The sequence below is a fragment of the Trachemys scripta genome, chromosome 3 (genome assembly GCF_013100865.1).
Source record: "Trachemys scripta elegans isolate TJP31775 chromosome 3, CAS_Tse_1.0, whole genome shotgun sequence".
NCBI lineage: Eukaryota > Metazoa > Chordata > Testudines > Emydidae > Trachemys > Trachemys scripta.
This window is the reverse complement of record NC_048300.1, coordinates 121,478,500-121,495,671: the sequence shown is the minus strand read 5'-3', so window position 1 is coordinate 121,495,671 and position 17,172 is coordinate 121,478,500. Positions and strand designations below refer to the sequence as shown.

Here is a 17,172-nt window from a genome sequence, read left to right as displayed (position 1 = left end):
GCATAAATATGCGACAGTCCCCACGAGACACAAAGGCTATTTACACAACAGATCATAATAGCTGCTTTGAATATTTATACTGTGCGTGTCATTTTTGTTTAATTAAATAAAATTTCCCAAGAAAATGAAATGCAAATATATACTTTAACACTCACAAATGAGTAAAATCAACGTAACAAAAGCCGAACTCACTTGAACTCATGTTGTTCCTTATTGTTCAGTAACCGAAAGTTTAAAAAGCATTGCTAAATCTCAGAATTTCAATTACATCAGTATCATGACTCCACAGCTATTTTAATTTAGGTTTTGTAATTTCCTAGTCTCAAAAAAAGACCTGGGGGATAAAATCCTGAGGATTTAGTAGATTAACATTTCCCCCTGCTCTGACACTGTCACATGTAAAAGAAATACTAATCTACTATATCAGCTCAGAAAGTAGAATTTACTCTTTCAAATGTATCATTCATAGGCACAGCTTTAAATCAAACTGGGCTCCCATGTTGTACAGACTATCTGAACCAGAGGACATGCATAACCAGAGGGTTCCTCTTGGATCAATAACAGGCCCTGTCCCATGCAGACGCCAGGACACAAGTTGATTACAGCATGAGGCCTCTTTCTCTTTCTTCTGTTAGCCATGTATTACTAACAGTGTCTGACAAGCTGTAAATTTTTAAGTTTAGGAAAAATACAAACAATCTTATTCACTATAATTTACTATGCATTAATGTGAAACTTTCTAATGTACTGTGAAAAGTTTTGGGACAGTCTTGCCTTCAAAACACATTCCTGGGTAAGAGCCCATGTTCTTTTAGTTTCCCTTTGTGGCATCACAACTTTTTTGTTACATTTTGAAAAAAAGTGCCTTTTATTATACCTTATCTCCTTTTTCTTCGGGTTCATCCTCATTGAGGAATTCTCGTTTTGGATAAGGAATCTGGCAGCCAGCAAACACACTGAAATATATCAAACAACAAATCAGAGACATACTAAACATACATGCTTCTGAAATTAATTTATTTAATGTCATATATATTTCAGGGCTTTTTCTTTTAATGTTTGTTATACCTTGACTCCAAATTACTAAGTGACACCCTATAAACACCCAACAGATATACAACTACTGGTAGATGTACACTGATTTTAACTTTTGCTATATTTGCTGTTGGCAAGCTGCCTTCCTCTAGAATTATAGCAGAACTGAGTGAGCACAAATGACAGCACAATTATTTGCTGTCCTGACACTGCATTTGTTCACTTTGCTGTGTGAATCAACCAGAAACTCTACAGCACTTAATTGGAAGTATGGATGGCACAGTGGATTGAGGGCCTGATCCAATGCCCATTAATGTCATGGGAGTCTTTCCCATTGACTTCAATGGCTATTGTATCATGCCCTAAATGTACTAGCTATTCATCTCTGGAGAACTGGAATCAATTAGTCTCATGGGCCTTGTTTAGAAGGAAATAAAAAAGTAGTTTTTAGATTGAGTCAGCTAATATGATTTGAAATACTATTTAGTATCTAGTGTACACACAGTTTAATGCCTTTAAAATCATGTTGCCAGGTGTTGTGACCTAGGCAGAAGTAGACCAGTATGTGAGAACAAAGACCTACTAGTAGATAATATTTTGTACCAATTTTAGTTTCAGCAATTCTTGCTGTTGAACCTTTGGGGGGTAACCTGTGTTGCAATACAATCAGCTTAACATGATTTTGAAAGTGCTAACCTGGGTCTACGATAATTATTAAGTGGCATTTCAAATCATAATGGCTAACTTGATTTTTTTTTTTTAAATTCTTTTTTCCTAGTCTAGACTAGACCTGTGCTTTCTTCCATGAGGGCTCCTACATCTGGAATCCATTCCCTGTCTATCATGCCTCCTCCATAAATTCCATTTTAAGCATTCTGTTCTTCTAGGAGGCTGTGGAGAGTGAGGGGGATATCAGTATTATATTTTATGAATATCACATATTCCTCAGTTTACCTGCTTGATATTAGCTTGTCTGGCTGCATGGAGTGAAATCAAAGAAAGCTGTTGCGGGGAAATACACAGAAAACAAACAATACCACAGATCAAGTACCTTCAGAGAGAATACCCCAGGTTGTTAAGGGAACAATGAGGGAGCTATTACTTTGAAATGCCCACCTGCCTGACTCCAACAAGGCTAGCAAGGACCAGGCCAGAGCCTAGGATCAGTGGGGACACTAATCCAATAAAGGCCCCAGCCTAGGGAAGATGGGGGTTTGAGTGGGCAGCAGCTGCTGGAGGCGGATATCTGATTGACAGACAAAGAGAATGTTGCAGGGACTCTCTCTCTTTCCCAAGGAACTTACCTAAACCTTGAAAGGAAAGGAGTAAAATGTAAGGCCCAGGCAACAGGCCTCTTTGTTTTAACCCTTTGCTCTGCTTTTTATTCACCTTTAAGTGAATTAACAAGACTTTGTTTTGAAGGAGGTGTTTTTGAGTCACTTTAATTGGATCCCGGTAACAGGCTCCCAGAGGAAAAGGGCATACAGATGCAAAATACAGTTAGGCCTGTTGCGTTATCACAGTTGGTAAACAGGGAACCTGCAGTCCAGAGATCCTGTCTACGGGTTGTAGGACCCCCTGGTTCCACCCAGAGAGGCATTCACTTGAGAAGGATTGAAAGGAGTCTAAATGTGCAGCATGTTCTGTAACCATGACAGAATCCTATAATCCCTAGAACTCCCCTCAAATAATTAACAAAAGAGTAAATATTTTTTGAAATCCAAACAAATATCATAGGACCAACAAGACTCATGATAAATGGCATTGCTTGATCGCTCACAGACTTTTGTTGCATTGTAAGCTCTTCAGGGCAGGGATCTCTTTTTTATACATTTATAAAGTGCCTGGCACAATGGGGTTCTAGTCCATGACTGGAGCTCCTAGGTGCTACCATAATAATAAATAAAATAATAACAAAATAAATAAATAATCCCATGCTGCATCTGTGTATTTTGTATTCAGATAATAAAGTTTCCTGGACAGGGTTTTTATTGCCTTTCTGGCTGAAAAGCTCCTAGCACCCTGTTGGCACAATTAAATAATTGTATACAAAAAACACTATGTTAAAAGAATAGTCAGTTTGCAAGACAAGCACTCAAATGTTAGGAAATTCAAGAATAAAGGTGGCCATGCCCCTGCATACAGTTATTAATTACTTGATCACATGCTATTTTTACCACAGCATCCCTGCCTCACTAAGTACATAGGATGGATAGGACTCTTCAAATGGGTAGATATTCATATTTCTTTTTATCCTCTTCAGAGAGTGGGTGGCCTTTCGCCTTATTTACTGCACACCATCCAACTCCTGCATGGAATACAGAATTATTAATTTCCTCATGAGCTTTTCCATGCTGCTCATCATTGTGGCATAAGAAAGAGTACTTCACAAACACTAATGCATAACATTTGTAACACCCCTGTGGGTAGGGAAGCATTACCATCCACATTTTATAGCTGGGGAACTAAGGCACAGAGAGATTAAGGCCAAAACTATCAAGTGTCCACTGAATTTGCTCAACTTGAGATCTATTGGCATGTGGATAGCAGTTTATATGTTCAAATCACACCTCTCATTGACATTAGATGCAGTTGTGAGTACTCAGCACATTCACAAAGCAGAACCTAGGATCTCAAGCTGGGGACCCATAAAATGAGGAGCAAACCATTAGTGGACAATTGTGAAAAGTTTGGTTTAAGTGACTTGCCCAGCACCACATAGGAATTTCGTGGCAGAGTCAAGAACAGAATCCAGTTCTCTAGGATATCATTCAACTGCCTAAACCATGAAACCATCCTTTCTCTTCCTGCAATCTCCTTCACTTCTGCAACAAATGAGGCAAGGGTTTTACAGACAGCCTCATTCACTACAGAACACTGGTTCAGCCCTGCGCAGATTCATCCTGTACACTGAATGAGGCAGGCGTTCTGTGGAAAAGCAGCATGTTATCATGTAATTAAAGTCTGTATCATAACACATATGCACAAGGGAGCTGAATTAAGCTTGCAAGGGCAACCTGAAGTCTGGCATTTCCTAACTTTTGAGTGCTTGACTTTGTAACCAAAATGTTCTTTTAATGAAGTATTTCTGATGTAATTTCCTAGAACACTGAAAAAACATTCTATCGTGACAAGCCATCATATTTTTCCTTAACTTCATTCTCAGAAACAGCTAAACCATTTTAAGTGAAACTTCAATAAAAAACCAAAACAAAAACCAGCCTGAGGCAATCCCTACCCAGCATTGAAAATTTCAGCCCAAACGGTTCAAGTTTGGTAAAATTATAATGGAAAGTGGTTCAGCAACCTTAACTACATCAGATGCTTCTGCCAGCTCAGTCTATAATTAATGATAAGACACTAGATTGAGGCCATACGATAAAGCATTTTTGGTATTCTTATCATAACAGCAGATGTATCTGTCCATGTCACACCACCTCCACTGGCATAATTCAAGGTCTCTGCCTAAGGGAGACTGTAGACTAAGATAAGAGGGGCTGATTTATAAGTAATTGTCCAGAACTAAGTACATTATGTATAGCTTGGCTGAATGATGTATGTCTAAGAGGGGCAAATCTACCAGAGTTTGATATAAATACTTCAGAATAGTTTTCTAAGACCCATCACTTCTTTCCCCCACCATTTACTCACTTTTATTGAGTGCAGCAAGTATAAAGTTGTTGCTCCGCCTATCACTGGTTGATTTACACCACTGGTGCCCCTAGAAAGCTCAGAGGTGGACTCATGGTGGTGAGAAATATGTTCCTGTTACAATCACATTTCTTCATTTTTAAATGGTCACCATATACTGCACATTAATAGTTAGCAAAAAAAAAAAAAGCATCATTGTAAAGAACAGAGAAAAAGTGAGACACATACTCTGACGTAGGCAATGGATCCTCCTGGAAATAGGGGTCCTGCAAAGCCTGCTCTGAGGTAATTCTCTTCGTAGGATCCATAGTAAGAAGTTTTTGAAGCTGTGTAGTGTAACATTGGAAGTAGTAAACAACTTATGAAACCATTATTTTTCAAACTAATGGCTTGTGTGCCCCACTTACAGCACGATCTGGTAAACTACAAATGGCTCATTCAGAAAAGCAAAATAAGCATTTCATGCTCAGCAACACGTCTAGTTCTATGATGCACATGCATCAAAAATATTATGACTATGAAGTTTTGTTTATATGAAAAATAAAGTTAACTGGGCTAGATTCTTCAGTGCTCTATGTGCCACCTTGAACTACTCAAATAAAGTGGCTCTAAATTAAGTGTAACTGTCCGTGACGGATCAGCCCAATATAAGGGTGAATCGCTGCATCACACAGATGGAATAGGAGTTATTATGTCACTCCCTGCTGCTGGCATAGCAGGGAAAGAGGCATAGAGGAAAGTAGGTGAGATCAAGACCTCCTTTTGCCATGCCCTTTGGTACTCTTTGTAGACAATGTATGCAAGAGCAGCCTGAGAGGACTGGTCCCACACAAAGGCTGCATCCAGATCAGAGTGCAAAGGTGATCTTTATGCTACTATTGTGCATACACCCATGGCCTGTCCTTTTTGCAGATGAGTTACACTAGTACACGGGTAGCACTCTGCTCCCATATGAGAGACAAAGATTCTATGCCTGGTATCTCTTGCTCGCAGATGTGAACATTATGCAGGCAATTTGCTCAGCCCCTCACAGGTAAAGGCCCAACACAAGAGATGGGCTTTGGAGTGTATTTGCAAGGTTTATAAGCTAGGACTCTGATGGGCCTTTCTATATTATAGGTATGTTAAATAGCAAAGAACTAAAGAAAGCATTCATCCTTCAGAAGGAAAGGTGATCCCTCCTACCCTCTCTCTCCCACTGATACATATATAATTCACAAACTGACATATGATGTAACTATACAAAGGGATTACTTTGCCCATATCAGAAAGGCAGCCAATTCTGGGGTGAAATGCAGAAGCCGACAATGGCAAATTTGTTAAAATATTAAAAGCCAGGGCTGTAGCCATCATTTATATTTTTAAAATTCATACTTCTCATCCTCCGGTAAGCAGAGACAGAACTGTTTTAATATTACAATTATATTTCAAAGTAAAATAACCCTAAGAGCACAATGATGTACATACCAAAAGGAAAACTTTACTGTCAGGCTTGACTTTGTGTTTCTCCATGTATTTTATGAGGCTACTATTGGCATATCTGAAAAATTGTAAACACATTTCAAAAATAATATACTGTAGGATTATGGCACTGCACCAAGCAATAAAGAAAATGCATATTAGTCCAAAAGGACACATTTTGTATTTCATTTGTTAGAATATATAATGTCCTACATTGCCATACACTATATTTGTGAAGTGTGAACGTTTGTCCTAGCTTTCAGTGTTAGTATTTTTTAAATTGTTTGTACTTTATTACAATAGAACGTACAGATTTGATATATGGCTGAGGTCTTGATAGTAGCACACAGCCATAGCAAATGTTGTAGGGAGGGCAGAGCTGCCCTATCCTAGTGGAAGCTACTTTGTCAGACAGGCACAATAGCTCCAACAGTGTAGCCACTGCATCATCATTTGCCATTTGAGAAGCTGTTGCAACTATTCTCTTCAGCTGGCAGAGAAACAAGCCTGTCCCTTTTCCCAACAGAAGCATGAGCCATGTGAAGTCTTCGCATTTTCTGAGCTCAAATATTCCCATTAAGAATAATCAGACATAGAATTTATGTCTTGCTTTTAATCTCTAGATCTCTGTGGGTAACTATGATTATTTTACAAAGAGGGAAACTGATGCACAGAGGCATCAAGTGGTTTGCCAAAGGTCACTCAGAAAATCCAGGGCAGAGCTGGAAATAGTACTTAAATCTCCTGAATCCCAAACCTGCATCTTGTCCAGGACTATGCTGCTCCCTTTACTATTTCCCTTCCTTGTCTACCAGTGCAGCGGATGGTCTGACTTACTCAGCAAAAACTCTTGCCAGCATTAAAAGATGGACACTAGCATTCTTTTAAAATCCAAATAATATTCTTCCAAAGTCTAAACAAGACAGAAGATAATTGAAGGTAATCTCTAGTGCTGACTTCTGTGTATCTATTACAAGCAGTTTTTAACCACTGTCTGTGGTATAATCACTTACGTTGTTCTCCTAAAGTCTTTTTGAAGTGTGGGATATTCTGGCATCTTCCTTATATCTTCCCAGTCTTTATCTTAGAAAAGATAAAGCAATCGGACAGTTTAAAGTGCAGGTTAAATAATATGATGTACATAAACTGTAATATTTGTCTGACATTTTATGTTAGTTGTTCTGTATTGTTATTCCACAAGTCCCACCACTTTCTTGGGCAGGGACTTCACATCCATCATACCGCCAGCTTTTATAAAGCTATAGAGCTAGTAATTTCCTTTAAAACAAAATCCAACTCAAAGGGTTTATGTCTGACCTTTTAATGAAAGTAAATTACCTGCTGGGAATCCCATTACACTAAAAATGCGGTCTAGCTGATCATGATGAAAAGGATTGCTCGTTTTGATGTCTTCCTGACGACAGTGAAAAATAGGTTCTGAAGTCAATAGCTCAGCAAATATACACCCAATTGCCCATATATCTAGGAAAGAGAGAAGATAATTTACGTGAATTGACCATATTCCATCAGCCTGATTTCTATTTTACACAGTAAAGACACAGTAACTCACATGAAAATTCATTACAATAATTTAAAACATGCAATAAATTAACACACAGGAAATGGAATAACTGGATCACCACATTTTAGGTTACAAGCCAAATCAAACAAACTGTCTTGTAAATTGTATCTGAAGTTGGACTCTGGCAATCTAAGACAGTATAGCAATACATTCAGAGTTACAGCAGAAGCCCTCCCAATCTCTGCTGACAACTTAATCGCTTGAATGTCCTGAAGATTATCTAAAACAGAACATAATGCTCCAAAAAGGATAGATTGAAATAATAGCTCTATCAGATACTCTCACGCAATTCCTATAAGGCAATCAAATATATACTGATAAGGAAAAATTATAACAGCTTGTGTGACTGGGCAAACAATGCAGACTAGATAAAATGAAGAGAGCAAGATCCAAATTTTAGCTAAGAAGACAGACTGTAGCTTTCTCAACCAATTAAAAAGACTCTGATACATGCTCGGTAATGCCCATTGGAACTATTTTACAACAGTGTACTCTACAGTAGCTTAATAGCAAGTGCATTAATGAACAGTACAACAGACTGATCATCTCAATGAAAGCAAATTCTAGTAACATTGATTTGATACAAAAAGGTTTTGTGTTCTGTCATGTTAACATGGTATTCAAAACAAAATCTACCAGAACAGCAATTTCAGTTATGTTAAATAAATCTATAGATTATATGTGATCTAGCTAACTCCACTAACAGCAGTCCTAGAGTTTTCTGTACTACAACAAACTTAATTAGGCTAAGCACCCTAAAAATGTACAATAGTCAAGCAATGGGCTTGAGGACGGGGAAAAAAAATACTGGCAGCTGAATTAGGCACCACCAGAAAAATAATTTTTAATTTTTATTTATAGTACCCTTTGTATTATTTTCTCCAGTTAGTTTTCAGTCCCCCAAATTTCTCCACTTCCTTTGAGAAATACCATTCCACAAGTCAACATCTTATCATCAGACATTTTCCTGATGGTCATCTTAAATTTTCCCTTTCAATATTTCATCCGATTACTTTTATACACATTTAGGTCACATTCTCAGGTGTTGTCTTGCTTTGATTTTATTATTAGGGGTATTCGCATGAAAACAACATCTTTTGTTCTTAAGATTTTATCTCCTTCTGCAGCATGGGCAGCCTGGTATTTATATAATTTCTATGTGGGTCAAGTGAAAAGACTTAATCATTGAATCTTACATGAGGCGTTTAACTTCTTCCACTAAGAATAAAATATGCAATCAGTGATCTCCTTTTGGTGGCAAAGATGACCTGGAAAACCTCCTCAGATATGGCACATTAAACTTTGGAAGTCTATTCCCTTATGAGGTAGGCTGTGAGTGAGGCAGTTTACAGGTGGGAATGGATTCAAGTATCCTGGGTCTTTGTGATATAGATAAACAGAGAAATTACATTTCTCTGTTCTCGTGGCTTCACAAAAGTTGCCACAGCAACAAGTGGAATTTTTTCTATCACAACTTTTTTTTTTTTTTTTTTAAAAGACACACAAGCTGTAAACTCAGCATTTCGGGTTAATGTTTCATTTATTCAAGAAATGGATTACTGGGCAACATGAAAGTATTTTAACTATGTTGCTTTTCAGTCATTACATTATTTAATATCTGCAGTTAATAATTCCTGAGTTTAGCCTGTTATGCCTCTTGTTGGATTCCCTTCAACCGTCTTTAGGGTATTATCAAAAATATCCTTAAGAGACTTATTAAATTATAGAAAATCTGTCACTTTTATTTTTTATAGAATCACAGATTTATACGGCTAGAAAAGGCATCATGAATTGCAATCCAAGTGGGTCAGGATTTTCTCTAAACTAATCCTGAGCTTTATGTAACCTGCTCTAAAACATATCCTTGGCAGATACTACTGCAACTGCTTAATTGCCCTTACTGCTAGGCAGAGTCGATAAAAATCAACTATTTTTTAAAAATCAGATTTTTTAAATTTAAATCGGATTTTCTAATTTAAATTAAATATGGGCTTATTTTATAAAAACAAACATAAGTAAATCTGAAATTATGACAACCTACATTAAGATCTAAACTTATAATAATCTATTAAAATAATTTAAATTACTTTTTTTTTTTTAATTAAGCAATACATGTTTGCTGCCAACTTTCAAAGAAAGTCAAATCACTGAACTGGCAGAAATCACTGGCTAACCACCTGGAACATCATGGTTTACTGAAGTGCTAAACCAGCTTTTCAAATCAGTAACCACTTCTGCAGGTGCAGAAAGAATATTTTTTTATTTCAGTTTATTCTACTAGTTCAGCTCAATGACTAATTCATTCAAAGTTGAAAAACCAGCTGGGTGATGAAAAAAAAAAAGGCAGGAAAGTTTGTTTTCCTCTTCCAATATATTAAAAAAAACAGGTGGGAGAGGATGAAATCTACGAGTTCTAAAATCCTGAAGGACGTGGTGACCAGAAACAATCAGTTCAATTAACCAACTACGAATTCTACTTCCTTTGTTTAAAAATTAAGTTTGTTTTCAATGCAAAACTTATTTTGATAAACTTTTTATCTTCTGTATCCAGCGCTAACTAAAGATAAAAATTAAAATGCTGTTTTGTGCATTTTTAATTGAATTTTAATTTCTATCCAAACAAAACTTGACAAATCATGTACAAAACTGATAATAAAAAGATATGAAATGTAAAAATTAAGAATCTAAGTAAACATGAGTTAAGCTATATAACTGCTTAAATAAATATGTATAGATATATATTATATCCACCTTATTAGCAAAACAAAAAAAACAACACCTCAAAATTTAGTGTAAAGTCTATATTTAGTTGCAAATCAACATGTTTTAATGGTTGCCAACAAAGGAGACCCAACCTTTATTTAGGAAAATAACTAAAAAGTATAAATGCAAAACAAGATTAAAGTATAGAAGCTCCTTCAGTACAAGTGTCCCTATACACACCAGTGTATCTCCTGGATTATTTGAATTAAATCAATCATGTATAGTTTGGGTCTCATCTTTTTGATAAAAATAAGATATTCCTGCCCTTATCTACCATATGGATCCAATCCTGTAAACAGTTAGGCCTGGTCAATACTTAAAAGTTAGATTGACCTAACTATATTACTATGTCAACCTAACCCCTGGTATAAACACGGCTAGATTGATGGAAGGATTCTACCACCTTTCAGAGAGATGGATTAACTGTAATCAGCGGAAAAGCCCTTCCATCGATGTAGAGAGCATCTATGCTGTGGTGCTGCAGCAGCTGTAGCCGTGGTAGTGTAGATATAACCTTAGTACACCATTTAACCCCAGAGAGTTTTAACCAAAGAGACCAGATCCACAATAGTAACCACTATCCTTGGAAGTGAGTGTTTGCAGGGTTGAGCACTAAATGTTCAAATGAGATTTTAAAAAGTCTTTCAAATATAAAATATATTGCTTCTCCACCTTTACAGCTTCAGGGACCTCATATAAAATACAGCATTAAAACAAAAGTTTTCATTAATATTTATAATATTTACAATACGTAAGTTGTAAAACACCCCGAAATAATAAAAAAGCAGTAAAAGTCTACCACAATAGGTTCTTCCCTTTCCCTATCCCTAAAGGTCAGGAGAAGGGATATTTCACTGCTCTTGAGCTACTGAAGCTAAAGCATGGACAGTGTTCATTCTGCTCCTCTATGCCCCCAGGACCAAAAGCACAATTCCCTCCAAACTAGAAGAGTAGCAATGCATATAATGTTTTAGAAGCTCAGCAAAATAGTGTAACAAGGTGACATGCTGGCTTAATATAGCCAAGTTTTTTTATTTTACTACATTAATTTTACACATATTTGATTTTCTAGTAACAAACTCTTGCTATATTCCAACTCTGGTCTACAGAAACTGAAAATGTTGCAGCCTGGACTTGATTCCATACGTTTCTGCAGAGAAAGCACATAATGGGCCCTGATTTGGTGAATGGCAATATCCTGATCCATGAACCAAATTATATTACTTTCCCTGTGAGCCTGGTTCTATCTCCCACTCTCCTTTTCCTATGCTATGGTGAAGATTGAGAGATGAACACATCTACCCATGACAATGGCTCTTATTTCATTGATAAAATACTGTAACAGAATAGCTTATAGTACATTTTAGGATGGAGGATATGGCAAACAGAAATAATTCTATCTATAAAGGGTTTCATTTAGAAGTGGCAAATTTCAAGTTCAGATGCTTACTTGGCCGTTACCTCAACCTTTTGAACTCTGCTTTTCATAGTTGTCCAGGCTCTCTCCTCTCCTCAAACAACCCCAAGCCCAACCAGTCTCACGCCCGCTAACTTTGCTCCATAGCTCTGAGGGTGGACTAACTGTCGTTGGAGGAAATGACTAAGTAGCCTGTTCCCTTCTGCAATGTAAGATTCTTTTTTATGACAGTCTCCCAGGTCCCACCTGTAATGTCTTCACTATTGTAATTATTATCCATACATTTTAAAAGTGTCTCATGATGTTTTATAACTGAGAAAACAGACTTTAAATATATCCACTTTCACTGGCTATATGCTGTTCCTGTAAGTGCCTGTATGCCCATGTTACTGGAAAGTGTTTATGATTGGCAATGTCCTAGCTTTGAACTGTGTGAAATAATGGCTTTTTAGGACAGCTGCTAAATTAGGACGCATCTTGCATAACCCATGTCACATTAGCACTGTAGCTAAAGTGTAAGTATACATGGGGAATTCAAAGGGAAATTAGTGTGAAATAGCTAGGGTCTGAATTTAAAGCACAATAACTATTCAGCACTAAATTCTCCACGTGGAGGCTCTTATTCTGCACTAACAAAGGGTGTCCACATGGGAGTTAGTGCAGAATAGCTATTCAGCAGTTGTAGATTCTGGGCTTTTCCTTATGTAGACAAGCCCTTACAGTGAGAGATTTAAAGAGCCCAGTCTATTTAACTTATTTAAAAGAAGAATGAGAGGTGACTTGAATGAAGGGTAGGAGTATTTCCATGAAAAGAAACTACCAGGTATTAAAGGGTTCTTTAATCCAGCAGAGAAAGGCATTACAAAAACCAATGGCCAGAAGCTTAAAGCCAGATACATTGAAATTAGAAATAAGGCATAATTTTTTTTAACAGTGAGGGTGATAACCCACTGGAACAAAGTACAAGTGAAGTGGTGTATTCTCTATATCTTGAAGTCTTCAAATCAAGGCTGGTTGCTTTAAGATATGCTTTAGCCCAGAGGTTCCCAAAGTGGGCGATACTGCCCCCTGGGGGGCGCTGGAACGATCCAGGGGGGCAGTAGTAGCCTCAGGTGCAATTGGGGGGCATTGAATAAAAATAAGGGGGCGGTGGAAGCATAAAGAAAGAAGAGAATATAAGAAAATTTTGAAAAACTGTTCGTACATGTTTCATCTGTTGTGTAACATAGAGTTAAAGTTGTAGTGATTACTTTATTTTCCAAATAAATTCACAAATTATAACCGATCAGGTTATAATTAATAAGCAAGTGTTGGCAGGCGAGCACGTCACGCATTGTCGGGAAGTCCAGCATGCATCGGCAGGAATATGTGCGTGTAATGACTTGTTTACAATACGATACTATAAATAGGCGACGTATGAAATCTAATTTAGATTGTTTCTGAATTGTGTAAAAAGCAGTTAACAATAGTGCAATAAGTATTTAAAATTTTTTATTCATAATTCGATACCTTCGATCTTTACGGATTATGGATCACATACAAAGCAAATTGTATTATTGTTGTTTCAATAAAACAGCAATTTACACGTGAGTATTTTTATACATTTTCTTACATAACTACCGTACGTTTCTGTGTCTCTAGTGCTTACTAATAATAAAATCGTAGCAGGCTTGTGTCGGTACAGTACTATTTGAAGTGTACAGTCAATATATTTGTTATATTTTTTATTACAATATTAACGAAAACAGGGGAATGAAATCGAAAAAAACTGTTAACTATTAACATTTATTTATATCTATCGAATCATCTGTGTTAATTGGTAAATAAGGCGTGTGTTAATAAGGAACAATTATTTAAATAAGGGCAAACTAAATTAAAACTATAACTGATTTTTAATTGCATATTGATTAGTTTTTTAATTATTTCTTGATAAATTTAGTTTGATATTTGACAATTTAATATCAAATACATATATCTAATGCTGAGCAAAGAACAAAATCCAGTTTATTAGTTTCATTAGTATTTTAGTTTGGTTGTCTTTTGCCGTCTTACGCAAAAACCACTGTATACCTGATGTCGTGGGCAATATTCTAATAACACATCTTTCTTTACTATATTGTAAGACGTAGGTAGAAATATAGATACATAAAAGAACGCAAATTTGTCACTGCATCTTTCTGTTTGTTCGCTTAAGGAAGGTAGATCTCTAGGGGGGCGCTGAGTAATTTTTTTCTGAAAAGGGGGGCGCTGAGTAATTTTTTTTCTGAAAAGGGGGCGGTAGGCCAAATAAGTTTGGGAACCTCTGACCTAAATCTATGTCCTTATGTAGTTAAACTTGTTTTACTATAAACCAACTCACTGCTGTGATTGAAAGGAAGGGTGCGTTAACCCCAGTTAAGTTAATAAGCTGTTGTGTCCTTTCTCTTTAAAGGAGAAGCAAACTTGTAAGTTTTTGTGAATGTTCCAGCAAGAGGGACTAGACACTACCAGGAAGACGGTTTTGGGGAAACTCAGGACTGGAAAGTCTGATGGTGTTGCCCTGCAAGGAGTAACCAGGCTGACGGAAGTCAGAGTGACTCCATTTTGTGCTGAAAGCACATTGCTGATATCAGGGCTCTGAGCCAAAGCTGCACAGCACAGAGGCACCCAGGGCTAGAGGGCAGGTGCTGACACAACCCCTTACTGGTCTGGGTTGACTCCTAAAGCATCACAGAAGGGTACTGCTTTTACCCATGTTTTCTGAAACTTGACAACTGAGGAGGGAAGATGTATATATTGTACCGCTGAAAAGGAAAGGAAATGACCATTTTTCTCTTTTAATCTGAAGACAGAACATTAAATTGAACAATATGTTGGTGTGGTGTACACAATACTGTTATGAGCTTAACTTCATGTGAAATTAAGATGGAAATTGGTCTCTAATCTCTCTCACATATTCCCATGCAACTGCTTTAATAAATTATGACACTTTCTGACACCAGTTTCAAGTTTAAGAATGTCAATATGTTCCTCAGTTGCTCCAAGGTGAGAAAAGGCTTCTTCCCTGGTGGAATGAGTCATGATAAGAAAAATGGATGCTTATTTAAACTCATAGTGACTTCAGTGGGAGCTAGATAAAGCTTTTAATGCCTAAACTGCCATATCAGCTTCATGGGGAAGGAAGGATTAAGCAATATCTTACCTCTCAGACAGGACAGACACCGAGAGCAGGGCTTTATCTTCTTTCTAAGCATAGTGCTTTGCTTTACAATATATTAGTGTCTTTGTGGTTCAATCTTATATTAATTCTTGTATTATATANAGAGCAGGGCTTTATCTTCTTTCTAAGCATAGTGCTTTGCTTTACAATATATTAGTGTCTTTGAATATATATATATATATATGACACAGAGTAACTCTTGTATCCTTATATGTAACTAAATTGGCCAGGCTGTGAAAGCACTAATGCCAGGAAGGCAGTCTGTGAAGCAATCCCATCCATATTTTGAGAATGAGGTAGTCATCTGGAGCACAGTGCAGCGTTGAGAGATATCTGATATTGCTGTAATAATTACATTTGAAGTTCAAATTGATGAAAGCTAAAATATCTCAGCATCAGGGTTTTGTACCCTTAGATGGCTGTAAAGGTTGGCACAAGTCAAAGAATTATCTTCGATCAAGTGCTGATATCTAGACTACAACTTGGTAACAAACTTTAGTATCACTCTATGCACAGCAGCCCGTAGTTGAACCTTTTCAACAGACACTTTTATTACTGCACTGATGAGCTGGAGGAGAGGCTTGCAGGAACCCTTTGTTAATTGATGCAAACTTTTGGCTTTCTAAAAGAGAATCTTTTTATTTAAAAGTAAGTTTTTAGCCCAATTCCTTGTGAAGGGAGCCTTGAAAACATAAGTGATAACAGATTTCTGAGACTAATAAAAATTTGCAGCTGGGACCCATTTCTGCATCAGGAGGCTGAGGAGACCTAAAGATTCAATCCCACTATAATTTGTATGTAAAATAAGTAAGTTATGTTTGGGCATATCCCAAAGAATTACATAAATCCTTAGGCTAGCCCTGCATAGTGGTATGGAGGAGATAGGAGAGGTGAGGGATAAAGAGGCAGTGACCAAAAAATTGTTCATAACCCTCTGCAAAATGCTAAGTCTGGTTCTGCTTGTTAACATCTTCAACTCTCTAAGTGCACTCAATTATTGCTGTGACTGTGGCAGCAGCTGCAAGGGAAACTCCCTTATGTCCCCACACAGTCCTTGTAGACAAGCATGGGGAATGAACTGCATAATCCCCACAGTACCACTCCCTAACCAGCTGTTACAGCAGTGCATGACAGGCTCAGGGGAGGAAAAGATGGGACTAAATGGCTGCTGTTCTAACTGAGAGACCTGTGACCACTGCTGCTGATGCCTGCCTGTGCAGCCAACAGCCATAGTCCGAAGAGTTGGTGTTGGGAGGGAGCCTGGAGCCCCGCTCTCGGGCCCAGCAGCCTAAGGAAATCCACTCCTCTACCCCATCTAGGGAAAACCTGCCCAACTTAAAAGGAACCATTTCCTAAGTGTCTGCCCAGCACCAGAGGGAGAATACTCCCACTCAACCAGCTACTCCAGAGCCAGAGGCTGTGGGACAATCACAGCTGGTGTTGTGAGGAACAGCTACCAAGCAGAAAAAAACAGGGGAGCCCCAGTGAGTCAGGAGCCACTCCAATGATTTAGGATTGGGGGAGAATATGAAATGGTAACATGTTTTGAAAGGAAAATAGTGAGGTGGAGTTTTTTGGGGGTGAAGGGGAAGAAGTTGAGGAGAAAGCGTGTGGAACTGATGGACCTATGTGAACTGAATGGAGAAAGACTACATTGCCCAGGGAACATTGTCTTTATCGCTCATTGAAGGAGCAATTTTTCATAATATTATGGCTTCACATCACTGGATTACTGATTTGGAAAACTCTGTTTGCCTAATGCAATATGCCCCTTCTTGAGCCATCCAAGATATTGTTAGCCACGCTAATTATCCTGTAATAGTGTATCTCTGTATAACTGAACATGAAATATAAAATCAAAGAACTTGGATTCAACAGTCATTACACTTTGTGGGGGGAAAATCAGCCCAAGAAGAAGCTGAAGTGGCAGTGGAAGGTATTGGTAATGTAGACAGCACTGGGGCTAATGAACTTGCTTTTCCAATCCTGGGTTAGAATATACGAAATGTTCAGTGTCGATTTGTGTCATATTTTATAGTGGTCAGCTGATATTGGTAAATGGAC

At 37.5% G+C, this 17,172-nt stretch overlaps 1 protein-coding gene across 7 annotated transcripts in view; it reads right to left on the bottom strand.

Moving 5' to 3' along the window:
- CDK19 (cyclin dependent kinase 19) overlaps nucleotides 1-17,172 on the bottom strand; it is a 223,742-nt gene that overhangs the window by 9,730 nt on the left and 196,840 nt on the right. For all 7 annotated transcript variants that reach the window (XM_034765874.1, XM_034765867.1, XM_034765872.1 and 4 more), the window contains 5 exons: nucleotides 7,486-7,629; nucleotides 7,161-7,230; nucleotides 6,154-6,226; nucleotides 4,915-5,012; nucleotides 878-956 (listed from right to left, as the gene is read on the bottom strand). In XM_034765874.1, coding sequence (XP_034621765.1) covers nucleotides 878-956; nucleotides 4,915-5,012; nucleotides 6,154-6,226; nucleotides 7,161-7,230; nucleotides 7,486-7,629 — 464 coding nt within the window. The remainder of the gene's footprint in view (nucleotides 1-877; nucleotides 957-4,914; nucleotides 5,013-6,153; nucleotides 6,227-7,160; nucleotides 7,231-7,485; nucleotides 7,630-17,172) is intronic.